At 32.2% G+C, this 17,840-nt stretch overlaps 1 protein-coding gene across 3 annotated transcripts in view; it reads left to right on the top strand.

The window, feature by feature from the left end:
- LOC123702130 overlaps positions 1–17,840 on the top strand; it is an 81,972-nt gene that overhangs the window by 36,201 nt on the left and 27,931 nt on the right. For all 3 annotated transcript variants that reach the window (XM_045649786.1, XM_045649787.1, XM_045649788.1), the window contains exon 3: positions 17,133–17,525. In XM_045649786.1, the coding sequence (XP_045505742.1) occupies positions 17,133–17,525 (393 nt within the window). The remainder of the gene's footprint in view (positions 1–17,132; positions 17,526–17,840) is intronic.

The raw sequence follows: 17,840 nt of genomic DNA, 5'->3' as shown, positions 1-17,840 counted from the left end.
TAGCCTATAGCATTCCTCGATAAATGGGCTAACACCGAAATAATTTTTAAATCCGATCAGTAGTTCCTGAGATTAGCGCGTTCAAACAAACAAACCCTTCAGCTTTATAATATTAGTAGATGTGTTTTTTTATCACACTCAAGTATTGTATTTCCGTCACAATTTCCGTCCTATTTTACTGTTTTTGACGTTTATTATCTAGTTGAAAGTATATTCGTTTCCAAAGAATAATCTATCTTTATGTTAAAATTCATTAAAATTGGTTCATCTATAGTGCTAACACTTTGATTGTAATAATGTTGAATCAATCAAACACTATTTGGCTATTAAATTACAAAACTAATTCTGATTGGTTTGTGTTTTTATATTTATGACACGGTCTATAGAATTACCGTCATATAGCTAGCCAAAAAATGTAGTAGTTATCATTGAGGTCTTATTACTACGTATAGAGAGGACACCATGAACAAAATCTGTGCGACAATCGCGGCCGCGGCCGGCGGTGCGAGGCGCGCGTGGGGCGGCTTTTTAGTCATAGTTATAAGCGATGTTTTCGACGCTTGGCTCTAACTCATCATGTCACAAATTAGTAGCGAATAGCGATGCCCTCTCTAGTACGTTATAGTACATAGTAACTCAATGGTCGTTATGTATCATTTGGTAATACTTTAAACCTGGTCACCATGTAGCAAAATTAACAATTATGGCATTGAAACTTTCACAAAAATATTTTCTTTTAAATCACCTTTTTAACGTACATACTTCCTATACTTACTTATATCCAAAATCCTTCATTTTGAATCATATTCGAGTACAAAAAATAATTTTGTTCAAAGATTCGTAGATTTTCATATTTTTTGATAACTCTCAATTTTGACGATATCTCTCAAGCAGCTACAGAGCTTACCAAATACAATGATATTTTATGTATAGATACGTTATATACTCACAAGAAATCCAAAAAAAATGCTTCCTATGCAGTGTCAGGCACACACAAATACAAGTTTCATTTTACTTAATTTATTACATTGACAGACTGTATAAGAGAGATGGCTCTAATAAAATGATATAAACAAAAAAGACAAAGATAGTTTGTCACTTCCGCGCAGGTGTAAGCAAAAGTCACAAGAATTCACCAATTAAATATAAATAAACAAATAGTTGCCTGGCAATTGGCATAGACTAACGACACAGAAGGTTCAATGTTATAGATGTTACGTTTCCTGCACACGTAAACAAATGTGACAATTTCATTTACTATTTAATTATTATTATGAAGTTGTATTAAAATGAAAAAAACTTTTTTGGAGATATAACTGTATTAAGCATTTATTACTAGCTGTGGTGTTCGTTTTCGGTCATCATCATTTCACCCGATAAACACCCACTGCTGAGCATAGTCCTCCTTATAGAACTCCATACGGACCGATCTTACGCTATTCGTTTCAAGGCAGTTCCCGGAACCCGTACAAGGTCATCACTCCAACTTGTAGGATATAATAATAGTGGTGCCTAGATGAAAAAAAGTATGAAATAAAAGAAAGGATGAAGTATAAGCCTTTTTTATCTAAAACACAAATAAAATGTATGTTCAATAGCTATTTACAGAAAAGCAAATAGCATTTTTCGTCAGTAGCGATAATCTTTTCTTTAATGTATACGTATATTCAACATCATTTTTGCAAACAAACATTTTTGCCATCACGATTTCATTGTATATAATAAATAGATATATTTGTTAATTACATGCACTGTGTGGATTTAAATATAAAAATAATCAAGTATTTGCCCAAATCGAAATTAATAAAATAGCCGTTCTATTTTCAATAATCGTATCTACATGATAATCTTTGAACACAGTGTGCGCTAGCTTTGTCACACTAGTGATTGAAGCAATGTTTTATCCCTTTCATTATTTCAATACAAGTGTCAAGCAAGTGTCATTCATTAATAATTGCAAATTGTTATTTTTGCTCTAAAATTATAATATTTTAATACATTTACCTGTGATATGATATTCCTCTATCTTTCTTTATTTTACTATCGTAATTTGTGCACTTTCTGAACACACAAGAAGGCATTATTGATAATTTTAACGTTTATATATCAGCATGTACGTTCGCTGTCACAAGTCACAATCTGACTGATTCCACTGGTCCCAATTAGGACCAATTCACGGTTTACGTTTTGGTGCGTTGGTAACGTATATCTACCTCTTGTTTCTATATAATATAATATCATTGACCAAATATACCAAACTTGAAGTTCGACAAAAGCCCTCCGCCGCATTCATGCAAAAAATACTAATAAACATTCCTTTCTTAAACGCCAAACAACCAATCCACAGTCAATTCCTGGCGCGAAATTAAGAAATCGAAATTCCGAAAAAAAAAGTTTAAAAAAGAACGTTCACGTTTGACAGTTTTGTTTTCGTTCACCTGCCTGCTCTTAATCTAGGCGCCATTGTCTATGCTCGTCAGCTCGTACGAACAAAACGTTTGACATCTGAGCGAACGTTTAGAAACGCGAATAATAAATTATCTGTGACGTTGACAGCGGGAAGGGGAAATGACTGTTTGATATTATGATGTTTTTGTTGAGAAAATGCTTTAAGTGATATTGATGGTGCTTTTTTGTTACGTACGTCTTGAGTCGAAAAGTTTGAATATATTGATATTAATATAATAATAAATGCGGGAACTGTCTGAGACACTTTCCTGGCTAAACCACTCGACCAATTTCCATGATATCTGTGATGGGCCCTCCACACAATCATCAACATCATCTTTGTCCCAAGGGCATCTTTGTCGCCATTTGTTTGCCGCCATTACGGCGATTATGGAAAAACATCTACAATGACGGCCGATCATTGTAGACTACAGTCTAACCTATCGTGATCGCCCAACGTTGCCCATTGTAGAGAGGGTCCATGACAAAAAATGAACCTTGTTGGAGATAGTTTTCAATTGTCGATGGCCATTGACAGAATCCGTAACTATTTGAATCGGGAAGAAGCCAAAAGTAGAAGAGGAAGAAGAAATAATAATGGTGCTACTACTTATACGTGATAGCGTGAAGGGCTCGCAGATAAAGCTGCGGAGGAAAGCTTGTTTCTAAATAAAATCCTAAATCAGAAACTAAAGAAAATTAAAAAACGTCAGAAGGTTCTGTTTCATTAGAAATTTTTTCTTATAAGTGTAGTTGTTTGTGAATTAAGCAGTACCTACTTAAGTTCAATATTGATCGAGATTGTTTCAATAAAATGATATGTAATTATTCTAAATTCTAATTGCATCTGAACGTACACTACACACAGTCATATTACATTTATTGTATAGAAAATAATTAGCAAATTCTGACATACAATATTTCATAGTACCGACATATTACCACTCAACACAATATTTTATAGAACATATTTTACCGTACTTTAAAACAACGCGATCAAGCCAAGTGCACTAAAATCGGAAATTACTTGCGCCCACGCAGCACAATTAATCATTGCTTTCGTAACTACCGTTATCGATCTAACTTCGATTTTGGCGCCATCTTGCTTTATGTTCGAATTTGAATATTTAAAAAGAACGCATCTGTCAAATTTGACAGTTACCGCGCTCTTAAATTAATGGAATTGACACGGAATGTATGGGATTATAAAGGTGATAAAACCATAGAGATATAGATATAGAAAATTATCTGTATTTGGTTATTCGTCACGTAAAAACAACTTAAAAACATGACTGATATATTTTTCGGAACCACTATTATAAATGATTGAAAATCTGTCAGTGGCCTCCACGTATGTTGAACTACCTACTCATCTTAGGCAGATACAGGTATCAAGAAATGAAGTAGTAAATTATTAACAAAAAGTAACTATTTAATTTATTCCATTCTATAATTTATTAACATTATAACAGACTATAGTTTCTATACATTCATATGTAAATATTCGTCCTATTAATTCTTTTAAATTAATCTTTTTAATTCGAGTTATCTAATGCATACTTATATCGGAAATAATTTTTAAAAGTAAGCTTGAATGACTGTTCTTTTTCATATTTTCTTGTTTGAGTTAACATGCATGGAGTACCTACAGAATTTTTTTTTAATGCCATCAAAATCCGTTCAGTACTTTTAAAGAGATACAGAGTCAAAATGTTATACAAAGGTCTATAATTTATATCTATGTAACTTGTTGTTCCTGTTTATTTGAACCAGAGGCCGCCTCACCCACTGTTCACTACCATAAAATTACAAAGGCTAAGCACGAGTTTGGCCTAAGAAAAGGGTTCCGTATAAATAGGAATTGGAAAAGCGCGGAAATGTTAGAACGGGTTCTGTACCTCTTACTTGACACTGGCAAATAGCTAAAAATAAATAATTAATAGGAATGGTGTAATCAACTTGTTAACAGTAACATTCATAAATTAATCTAGTCACTTTTTCTTTGAACTTTGAAAATGCAACAAAAAACTGATTTCATGATAACCTTTAATTAAATTTATTTGTCTATTTAAAATCTTAGATAGTAACCAACTCCCTGAGTTACAAAGTATAAAATATATTTTAGGCATATCGTTTCTGTCCACCATCGCATTTTTTATTTGCTTAAATAGCCAATTTCATTCTCAAAAGACAAATCTAACGAAATTTCTTATTAACACACCCAATAATATTAAGTGCTAAAACATTTAGCCTTCAAAACTCGCTTCGCCTCAAATAACAACCTAAGAAAATTCGATAGCTAAAAATAGTTTCGAATTGTATCTAGCGGAACCCTAAAAAGAGATACATTAGTAGAATTCTATTTGTATTATTTGTAGATAGATTATCGAAATTAAAAGCAGAGATGGTGTTAATTAAAAAATAAGGGATAGCGGCCATTAGCTGAGGTGTCAATGTATTCGGTATAATGAATCGTGTATCGATTCAAGAGTAATCGGTTTGCTAGGGCTGTGCTACATCGTTTTTATTTAAATTGACATACATTATACAAGTATGCTTAGTGTTATTTTAACAATTTTGTTTTCTGTTGTAACTAGTGTTTTTATATAGTGATATGAAAATAATGCGTAACAACAACAGCTTTGAAAGTTGTTAAATGAATCTGCAAATTTTGTATTTTCTGAAATTTATTAAAGAAGTAACTAGGTAGATAGAAAAACATTACCTTCACTTGAAAATGCATGCTTTGAAAATGAAACAGACATTTTAATTGGACTCGCATAAATCTACAATATGTATACCTTATATGTAATATCTATACATTTTCTTATAACCATAAAATTAACAAAATTAATTTATACATTAATATTTTAAAAGTGGTGGCAGCCCTACGTCTAGAAAATCTCACACTAACAAAAGTATAGAAGTGCATCGGAGCGAGAGTGATGACGCGGCATTACTTTTGCAATCGGTTATAACTACCTGTGCCCTGCGGTTTTACCCGCATTTCTCCGCTCCTGTTGGTCTTAGCGCGATGATATTATATAGCCTATAATAGCCTTCCTTAATGAGTGGGCTATCTAACACTGAAATTTTTTAATTTACTAATTTTTCAATTCCGATCAGTAGTTCTTGAGGTAGCGCGTTCAAGCAAACAAACTCTTCAGCTTTTTATATCCATACTAATATTATAAATGCGAAAGTAACTCTGTCTGTCTGTCTGTTACTCAATCACGCCTGAACTACGGAACCAATTTGCATGAAAGGAGAATGACCACGGGTGGCATCGGTAAAATTTTAGTTGTGCCACGTGTTCGTGATATTGTTAATTCCTATTTGTATTTATAATGATCATATGTATCACTATTAAGTCTTAATTATACCGGATAAATTGAAATAATAGTAAAAGTTTGTGTTTTGAAACATGTATGACCACGTATGGAATCGGTAAAATACTAGTTGTGTCTCGTGTTCGTGATATTGTTAATTCCTATTTGTATTTATAATGATCATATTTATCACTATTAAGTCGTAATTATACCGAATAAATAGAAATAAAAGTAAAAGTTTTTGTTTTGACACATATATCTATCTCTTTTGCAAGCGTCATGTCATAGTTTCTGTTTGAAATGAATGTATTCGACGCATTGTTCGACGTTATTTATTTTGAAATAATGTTTATTACGATTTACTTTTCACATTTGTCTTGTAAATTAAAATATTATCTATGTGATAAATGTAAAACTTAACGTTCATCGTTAGTTTAAACTCGATAAAGTATTTTTTTTAAGTGTTGAATAAAACTATTGTTTTATTTTTATAGTCGCGAACTGCGGCTTATTTACATAAAAACTTTAATCGTTTCTAAAAGTACTAACATCAAGCTTTAAATTGAGCTATATTTCATCTTGACACAATAAGTTTGATTGCGATACCAAGTGCCATAGTCACTTGGGCAATCTCCTTTGGTATAGAGATATTTTGAAACCCGGGAAAGGACATAGGATAGGTTGTATCCCGGTATTCCTACGGGAACGGGTTTTTCTCTGAAAACATGGGCGAATCCGCGGGCCTAGATCTGTGACTTTCTATACGATTTTGTTATTTTTTTGTGAAAATTATAGCATTTAATAGCCCTATTGAGTAATAGCGCAGTGGTAAGTTATACTTTTAGAGAAACCTAATGTAGCTTTGATGCATGATTAATTGTTGAGTATTTTTAATAGTTAAATTTGTTTTTCTTCCTTATTTGAAAGACAAAGAAAACTTTTAGATAGACGAATGAGAAAGGATAAAAAAACAGGTGTAAGATATCCTGTGAAGATATCTCTCAGAGAAGCATTAAACAATGTCTGTGACCTTATAAAAATACTGCTGCCAATAATTAAAAAGTTACAAATGACAGATTCGAATTTTGATTCGTCCGATGTTAAAAAAACACAACTGGCCATAGACACGTGTCGTTAATAAAATAAAAAAACGAACGCGTGACCGCGAATTGTTGTAAATTGATGATAATTGCGTGTTCTATGGTACTGTTAGTGTTAGGGCCAGCGCATACATATAACTTAGTTGAACAACTATTTTGTTGTGTCTCATAAGTATATAGAAAATATATGAACGCGCGCATACCGTCAACGTGATGGATAAAAAAGTCAAAAAGCTGTATCTATCCGCTTTTGATTAGTTTTGATTAAAGGACAACTATCGATCACGCGCTCATGCCTCATAGTGTTATGCGTAATCGACTAAACAGTTGATCTTTGTCACATTGATTCAAGAAGCCTATAGAAGACTGTTAGATTTCGGGATATAAATTAAGACTGAAATCGATTGTATGCGCACCTCCATCGACTAAACAGTTCAGTGTGCCTAGTAGTAGTGCGAGTTTTCATCGAGTACGAAACGTTACTATCGCGTTTGCGTCACAGCCGAATTAGTATGGGAAATCGAACAGCGCCCCTAGCGGACGTATGGGGAAGCTTTGATTCCCCATACAAATTTCGCTGTGACGCAGACGCGATAGTAACGTTTCGTACTCGATGAAAACTCGCACTAGGCACACAGGGTCGTGTGGAATTCAAGATGAGAACACAACTCGAGTAAATAGTTCAGTCGATACGAAAATTGTATGTATGCGCGATCCCTTAGCTATTAAGTATTCTGATTTCTGTGGTAGGTACTGTGTTACTATGGGACTGATCATTGGTCTTGGCTAGTTATAACTGTATAATATGTATATAGTTTTTTCTATGCTTGATTACCTACTGTAATGATAAAAAACTATAATTGGAAATTTGGAATGAGATATTAATATTATTATAAACTTTCCAGGTTCAAAATTATTATCTGTAGGTTTTATTATCTGAATTGTATGAAAAAAGAAATGTTCAGAAAGCTAGAAATACAGGGACACAGGGTGCATAATGGCACTCAGGAATATGTTGTTAAAAAATATTTTGAGTTTATACATTACAAAAAAAATTGCGTAAAAAATATATGTACCTATCTTTGTAGTTTATAGTGTGCGAAATGTCGCCTGTCGGGATAATAATTAGGTAGATAGGTAATACCTATCTACACAATATTATAAGGAGGAAAACTTTGTTTGTTTGATTGTAATGAATAGGCTCATAAACTACTGGACCGATTTTGATGAAATTTGGCACAGACAATCTTTAGACCCTGAGAAAGAACATAGGCTACTTTTTATTGCGAAATATGTACCACGGGCGAAGCCGAGGCGGACCGCTAGTTTTCTAAATGTATAACAAACATAAGAAATACTAGTGTATGTACTTATTAACTCCAATGACAGTTCAACGACACTCTATAGTCTATACTCTATTCACTATTCTATATAGTCTATGGTAGGTATTTAACTATTTTGGCGGGAATCCATTTTGAAAGTTTGACGTTTCGGCGGCAGCGGACACCGCAATGGCGGACTAATCTTGTTGGCCAGCTTGCGAAACTTTCAATTGTAGATAAATACATATAAATGTAAGTGTATTTTTGTTTATCTATATCTATCTCTATTTATTAATAAGTGAGAAATTTTGAACTGAAAAAAACTATAACGGTGCATTTACATCAAACGAGCGAATGCTCATTCGTCAAATTCTTTTAGTGTTAACTAAGGTGTAAACAGACGAAGAGTATTCTCTCGTCGTTCTTAGTGCGTTCGAAAAGATTCTATGCTATGGCCTATGCAATGTTCTAATACTGAACGATACTGAATACGAGTTTTCGTTTACACTAAAAGATGACAAAAGATGCTCTTGCTCCAGCTCTAGCTCTAAATTCGATTGATGTAAATGCACCATAAGACGGAAACTATCCAACTGAAAAACAATATTATATCCAAAATAATCTACATTCTACACTGTCGAGAACAGATTTTTCAGACTTTTTTTCTAAGGAACAAAACACAAATTCTAAAAATTTATTAACCACTAGCTTCCACCCGCGACTCCGTCCGCGCGGAAAAATTAAGAAAAATTAAGATTTTTTTTCTACGTATTTTTCCGGGATAAAAAGTATCCTATTTTATGCCCAGGATAATAAGGTATAATTATACCAAGTTTCATCGAAATCGGACCGTTAGTTTTTACGTGATGCCTTCACATACAGACAGACAGACAGACAGAAAGACAGACAGACAGACAGACAGACAAAAATTTATTTAATCACATATTTGGGTTTGGTTTCGATCCAGTAACATCCCCTGGTATTTATTTTTTCAATATTTTCAATGTACAGAATTGACCCTTCTACAGATTTATTATATGTATAAATTAACATCTTTATTCTTCAGAGCCTTGATAACCCAGACCAAGTTGGGAGAAAGGTCTAATATTCTTAATAAATATAAATAAATTAAAAAAAGCTCACAATTCGATGCTGACCCAAAACTTGACAGACAAAAGCTCGGATCATTCACCTGATAGAAAAACTAACAAAAAAAAAATTGGACATCGGACGGCTAAAATGGCGCTTCTAAGACGAATCTGTTTTTTATTAATTTATTTTTGGTTAAGTGTTGATGTTCAGAACCTAATTTCAAGCTTATTATAATTTTTTAATAGGATACTTTAAAAAATGGTTTTGATTTTGAATCATCGTTTTATGTAGAAACACATATTTTAAGTGATTTAGAAAATCTTCATGAATTAAATATTTATGATATTATAGGTCTATTTACGACCATATTTATGTTTATTATATTGTATTTCATTTGAAATTGATTTTATTGCGAATTCGTGAGCCATTCTAAAGCTCTGCTTTTGATAGTAAATAATAAATATTTATCGCCATATTATATGTATAGAATAAAGACTAATATACATTGACATAACATTATCTGTTTACACATTATTTGGCAAGCGATTTTGAATTTGAATTTGAATTTGATTATAAACAACGCGTAATCATAAGTTTAATTGAATTAATATTGATTTATTGTTCATATTGCCCATCTTATAATACTTTCAGCATTCAGTAAATTTAGAAATTAAGATTGGCGGAGATTTTAAGACTTTACTGGATTATTAGTATGTAATATAAATAAACATCAACTTAACTGATTAGACTAATTTCCAAGTACATAATAATATGCATTTTTTTATAACAGATTAGATGTATAATTACTTATTACTGCTAACCGTCGTTTAGAATTATTGTTAAGTCGTTGTCGTCGTTTAGAATAGTTATTTAAAGGTTCTATTCCTACTACGGGCTCCAACGCAAATGCCGAAATTAATGAAACACAATATTAAAACTAACAGCGGCATTTTAGCGCTCCAACCGTAACTGTGTTAATTTTTTGCCGCCATGATTCACAGCTGTATCTCACTGTGACTAATATCAATCGGATACAGGTAAAAATATATTTATACATGGTTTGTGCTAAAAATCTAAAAAAAATCATAGAAAAATAATATGTCGCATGCTGTCTTATGCTCGGGAACGGATGAACCGGTTTTGATAAATTTTGTGGTAAGGATAGATTGATAGTGAGGCATATGGGATATAATGAGAAGATTTTAGACATTTGTTTTACAAGATATCCTAATACGTATTTTCTTTTTCTAACAATATTTACATACCTCTCTTTTTGAAGTCGGTTAAAATGTGACGTCACAACTCTTTCAAAATACAATGTAGGTGTTAAAACTTTTTGAGTATTTGAGATGAAAAAACTTAAGACCATTGTACACATTAAAGTGATTTTTAAGTTGGAATAAGTGTACTCAGCATATACTAGTATTTTACCCCGGCCCTGCTTGCTTAATTGGGCTTGGTTATAAAAAAAAACTCGCTTAAATCCTTGATAAGTGTACAAAGTTCCGTTTAAAGTGAGTCAAAATGTCGCTTACATACAAAGTACAAACATACAGGTGAAGCTAATTCAAACTTAAACCGAATCACGAATGTACAATTCAATTAAACACATCAAAATCGGTCAAGCCGTTTTGGCACAGATTTTTAACAAACACACGTCAATTAAATATTGATTAGGTGTATGAATGTACAAACATTTTTACATATATATATATATATATATATATATACAGTTTAATTATGTCCGTTAGTTTTTAATTGGCCTACATTAAGTACTCAGAAGAGAGTGAAAGTATTAAAAATATTGGTCGAATAGTTCTGTACTCATTGTAAAGCCAATTATTTTCCACTAGCTGTGCCCCGCGGTTGTACTCGCGTGGATCCGCTCCTGTTGGTCTTAGCGTGATGATATATAGCCTACTAGATTTCCGCCCGCGACTTCACCCGTGTTTTCAAAGAAAAACCCGCATAGTTCCCGTTCCCGTGGGATTTCCGGGATAAAACCTATCCTATGTGTTAATCCAAGTTACCCTCTATATGTGTGCTAAATTTCATTGTAATCAGTTCAGTAGTATTTGCGTGAAAGAGTAACAAACACGCACACACGCATCCTCACAAACTTTGGCATGTATAATATTAGTAGGATAGCGTTCCTCGATAAATGGGCCGTATAAACTATAAATATATCTAACTCCGAAACATTTTTTTCAAATTGGACCAGTAGTTCCTGAAATAAAAAAAAACAATTCGCGCGTTCAAAGTTTCAAACAAACAAACCATAGAAACAAACTCTTCAGCTTGCAGTAGTCTATACTAATATTATAAAGAGGAAAGGTTTGTATGTATGTATGGTTTTCACGCATAAACTGAACCGATTATAATTAAATTTAGCACACATATAGATGGTAACTTGGTTTAACACATAGGATAGATTTTATCCCGGAAATCCCACGGGAACGGGAACTATGCGGGTTTTCCTTTGAAAACGCGGGCGAAGACGCGGGCGAATAGTTAGTAAGATATATTTTTATTATGTTACTTTTAACTCGTTCTTAATACCTAAAATATAATTTAAATTATAGAAACAGTCTAGGACCTAGGTAATACATTGTCTAGGTACTGCATTAGTGCTTTTACCGCTGGGAACTCGAAATCTCAACGCAGACGGACCTCAAGGCGATTGTGGTAACATTGCTTATCGGATTTCAAACGCGATTTATTTATAGTATAATAAGTTTTATACATATATATTTGTAAGATTTATAAGTATTTTAAACGAGGTTTATTACGGTTATTTTATGGGAGTTTTTTAAAGTTTATTGTTTTTATATTAAACTAGCGGTCCGCCCCGGCTTCGCCCGTGGTACATATTAACGTTTTCTCTACATAAGAACCATCCTCGTACTTCAAGGAATATAATAAAAAAAGAATTATCGAAATCGGTTCAGCCGTTCTCGAGTTATGGAATTACAACGAAAAGTGGCATTGATTTTTATATATTAGATTCAATTTTTTATTTTTATCGCTGTTTATTTATAGTCCTTTTTTAATATAGAATTAAGAACCATTCGCTAATCGCTATATTATTGGTGATAAGACTGCAAATTGTTTTATCTTATACCTAATTAGGTTATGTTTCATTGAAACGCTTTAGGGAAAAAACAGCAAAAAAGTATAAATAAATGAGGTATGGCAAGACTGTTTAATATAGTTTCTTTATAATATATTTTAATAAAAAAAACATTTATTGGAGTAAATTGTCTTTTTAAAAAATAGTTTAAAAAGATAAAGAAGAGAAGAGAAGAAGAAGTAAAAATAGTTTAGGTAAATCTACTATGAGTTATTCGAGTTTATAACCCCATATTTTCTCGTTGTTATTTGTTATATTTCAATGTAGGTAATAATATATAGAAAATAAGAAATGACATTTTCAACAGATTACCACGTTTTTATAAACAATGAATGACCTTGGCCTTGCCTAGCGACTGAATGTTAAATTCTTATTCCTCTACAATACCTACTTCTTGACCAACATTTTCATTTAATACTGATATTTGTTAATAAAATAAAAAATATATCTATTCATTTTAATGTTTAATTCAATTCTATAATGTAATAATTATACACACAAACTTCACAAAATATAAGTGTAACGTATCGATAGCGTCATACATTTTAAGTTTACGCGTGTCATCACTAGATGTCGTTGAACACTTTTTAGATCGCGCTATCGAAGTGTTTTTCTCGATACGTATATAGAATTTTGTGTTTGTATGCAGCAAATCGGTTCAGTAGTTTTTGAGTATTTTTGCATGCACTGTTCTAGTTTCTTAGAGACTATGACAGTGTAATATAATGGATTTGACTATATTATTATAGTCTGTGTAATTAACATTATTAATTATTATTTTATTAACTAATAATAATAATTAAATAAGTGAATAGATAATTGTGATTGTTGATTTCACGATTAATTTGAATTATCTATATTATGTATAATATATAGAAATGAACCCCGTTTCGCGTTGTCACGACATCACGTGTGAACCGATTACGATAATTATTTTTTTATTACCTATTCCTTGAAGTACGAGGATGGTTCTTATGAAAAAAAAACGTAAACATGTAGGTACTACGGGCGAAGCCGGGGCGGACTGCCAGTTTTTTATATTATACGTTATTATTTAGATTAGAGATATATATAGCTGTTTCCGATTATGTATAAAAGATATTCCTATAGTTCTTGATTTAAAGAAATTGATATAAATTATTATGTAGCTCTTCTTGATTGGATTTTTTATTTATTTATGAAAACTGTATCGATTTTAGTGTAACTTACTAATCAATAAGTTGATGTATCTAAATTATATTTTAGGCTAATAAAAATAGATTTCATTTATTAAATATCTACATTTATAGAATTGCATGTAATTAAAGAAAAACTAAATTTGAACTTAGTCTTTTTCGCGTGATATACTAACAAACGCACACACCAAGTGTAACAGATCAAAAATAATTAATTTTTGTTACTTGTTACATTAAATCTAATGTCACTATATCACTTGTGCACAGATAATATGATAATGGCTACCCCATGACAGATTATATAACAAATAATGTTATTTAGACATCAAAGACTAGGGGAGAATCGGGAGATAGTTATTTTTAACCGACTGCAAAAATGTGGATTGCAATTATGTTTCTATGTTGCCTTTTGCTTTGAATTATTCAAACTACTCTGTTATCTATACTAATATTATAAAGAGGAAAGATTTGTATGTATGTATGTATGGTTTTCACGCATAAACTACTGAACCGATTACAATGAAATTTAGCACACATATGGAGGGTAACAAGGATTAACACATAGGATAGGTTTTATCCCGGAAGTCCCGCGGAAACGGGAACTATGCGGGTTTCCTTTAAAAACGCGGGTGGAGCCGCGGAGGCGGAAAGCTAGTTTTGAATAATTACGAATCTCGTCTCAGTTAAAATCTATTGTATTGAAATTAAAAAAAGTTATTTGTTAAAAAAATATTATTAATTTTAAGTGATGTTGCCTAAATTTATCCAACAAAAATGTATTCAATTGTTTTAATTATATTAAATATTAATAGATAATTACTTATGTAATAAAATACATTATTTGCTTTAAGGTATTCAATACATTATCATAGATGACACATAAATAAATAAATGTACTTACTTTAAAAAAAGATTCGCAAAATAAACTTTAGGAAAGTGAGAAAGCAAATTTTTTTTTCTACCAGAAATAGTTTCCCTCTCCCTTTAGGATAAAACCATCCAACTAACCAAACAGGGTCCGACCACTTAATATTCACACATAATTAAATCATACTTTATTTCTTATTTATCAGACAAACTGGGGTTGAGTCGTATAGCCAATAAATTCCTTAGGGATGGGTTAATGGTAGTGATGAAAATATATGATGCACTCTCGCATAAGTGGATTATCAATACGTAAACTATACTCATACAAGCTTTCCGCTCGCGGCTTCGCCCGCTTTGTCTAAAACTATGTTTGTTTGTTTGATTGTAATGAATAGGCTCATAAACTACTGGACCGATTTTAAAAATTCTTTCACCATTCGAAAGCTACATTATCCACGAGTAGTATAGGCTAGGTTTTATCCCGGAAATCCCACGGGAACGGGAACTATGCGGGTTTTTCTTTGAAAACGCGGGCGAAGCCGCAGGCGTAAAGTTAGTAAATTATATAGTAAAACCTTCCTGTTGAATCACTACTATCTATTAAAAAAGCCGTTGTTTAGTTTTAAATATTTAATCATACAAATGGCCTTAGGGACAGAGAAAACGACTTTGTTTTATACTATCTATACTAATATTATAAAGCTGAAGAGTTTGTTTGTTTGTTTGAACGCGCTAATCTCAAGAACTACTGTTCCGATTTGAAAAATTCTTTCGGTGTTAGATAGCCCATTTATCGAGGAAGGCTATAGGTAAGGCTATATATCATCACAGGAGCGGAGCACTGCGGGTAAACTGCGATGCACAGCTAGTAAAAGTATAAAACCAAGGTCAATTGTTATAACTTTCAATATAATTTAAAAAAATAATGATCATACATGATTTGGGCGTGGCTTAGTGATTATACTTTCTTTTGTTTTATCAATGTATCCGTTTATACCTTTATAACTCAGGCCCCGGAACCACACACACAATAGAAAATCTATTGTGTCTGGGACCGATCGGGCCGCTTGGGGCTCAATTGGTTAAAAAGTAATAAATAACATCATATTTGTATAAATATTTAACTTCTTAATTATTTATACTATTAGGATAGGTATGTTTGTATATTTTATGTTATACAGACTCCTAAGTACAGACTCCCTCAGAATCGATTTTTACTCTAAACGGCAAGATTTAATTGAATTCAAACTTTATTCAAACCTTATCAATAATCGGTGACAATGAACAAACTCAAACACTTATTTATTCAATTAGACTTCTTTTAGAAGCACTTTCGAATCGTCATTACATATTGCACGCCTCATAAGCGAAGCGTTGAGGTGGGTACTACTGTCACTTCGCGCAAAACATCTGATTTGTCAAACTTAAAATGTCTTTATGTATCATACATTGCACTTGTAAGATAATACATACACACACATATTAAGAAAAAACACTATTTTTAACATTCATGATATTTTTGATGTCATTTTTGTTATTTAAACTAGTTAAAAAACAGTTTAAAAAAGTTCTGTCTTGGACGTCCGTGTGTCTGTATGTGCGGAGGATTTTCTTGTTAACACGATAGCGACCGAAATACTTTACTAATCGAGTCTTTTTTTTTTTCTCTTACGCTTGAGTATGCTCAGGAATAGAACCCTTTCATTTTTCAGGGTCTGATTCGATGTGGTTTAATTGTTATTAAATAAACAAAAAAAATATCGACTTTTTTTTTTATAGTGTACTCAAAATTCACCATTATAAACTCGATTCTTTATACTATAAGCCAAGGTTTAAAAAAATAAGTTGGTAGTCAGTCCCTTAAACCTGCGCAGTTTCACATCTAGGTGGGGCCACAAGAAAAATAGCTCAATTATTACGGTACCGCTTTCTTTACTTTTCCAAATGTTTTATTTTATTTCTTTTTTATATTTATAGTCACGTACTCTTTATAAATAATCAATTTTATTGTAAAGGATGAGATTATGAGGCGTGCACTTTTGGATTTTCCAAACTATTTTTAACATTTACCACCGATTCGGAAAGCAGTATCTATCGAGAAGAAGCGGCAAGAAGCTCCATAGTTGCTCTTTTAAAATCATGTCAATATTACAATTTAATTTTATATAATATGTAACTTATATATCTAACTACACAATAATATACATAATATCATAATATGCCAAAGAACTGTCCTGTGGTTCTTACGCGACAACCCTCCATGGATTTTCATCTATCTACTACAATACGTGATTTTTAATCGTGTTTTTAAGATTTAATCTACGTTAATTATTAAGTATGTATACTTATATTTAATTAATACACATGAAACCGCAATGATTATTTTGTGTGATTTAATTCGATAAAGCCAGCCTCAAAAAAAAAACAGTTATTGACACTCTAAATAATGAATTATTATGTAGGTATTAATTGATCCAACAAATATTCTTTATGATTTAAGAGTAATTAATATGTTATATACATATTAAAATCTGTTTGATTCTAGATAACGAGTAATACGTCATTTAAGATATTCATGTCCTCGGGATGTATTTGCGTGGGTTCATCTATTTTAATTCGTAATAATAAGTTTAAATAACAATTGTAATGATTTTTCTTTTTTGTTACAGTAACGGCCTGAAGCTCCGTCAGCTGACCGATGGCCGCCATCTTATCCAGATAATTTACACACCAAATGGCGCCATTCAAGACTGCGAATACATAACAGAAGGGAAATCAACCAGAAACTTTTTAAAAACATTGAGAAAAGAACTAAAACTAGCGCTAGACGAAGAGGCATTCAGAATAACGGAAAAGAGAAAAAACATTACTGAGGACGAAAGATTTTACCGCCATTTTGGCAATATGACGTTTCGACTTTTGACAGACGGCGAAATTTTGCCGCCAGAAGTCGCGTCATGGTTGGATTATGACAGATTAAAAATGGAATGCTTCGAGCGACACGAGGAGTTAAAATACATGATGGAAAGTAAAAATAAAGTGACAGCCACGTCTCTGGCGAGGTAACTATGACCACTAACTTCACATTTATCTGTATATTGCACTGACCTCTCGCACTCTACATTATCTGTGACTAAAACAATCTATGTTATCGCTTCATACAATCTGTGTACGGCCACCAGCTTTTATGTCTATCTATGTACATACACACAATTCTCTGCGCATTAGATTTACCATAACCTATAAAACTACAAAAAAAAATCAAACTGTCATTCTACTTTTAGGGCAAAATATTTCCTTGCTTCTTGCATCGAGATTAACAAGATTCCAATATCTACCTAATAGAAATATCACGAACCGTTTATAGAAGACGGAAA

This window comes from Colias croceus, chromosome 23 (assembly GCF_905220415.1).
Source record: "Colias croceus chromosome 23, ilColCroc2.1".
In the NCBI taxonomy this organism is placed as follows: domain Eukaryota; kingdom Metazoa; phylum Arthropoda; class Insecta; order Lepidoptera; family Pieridae; genus Colias; species Colias croceus.
The sequence above is the reverse complement of the archived record's forward strand: the minus strand, read 5'-3'. Positions and strand labels throughout refer to the sequence as shown.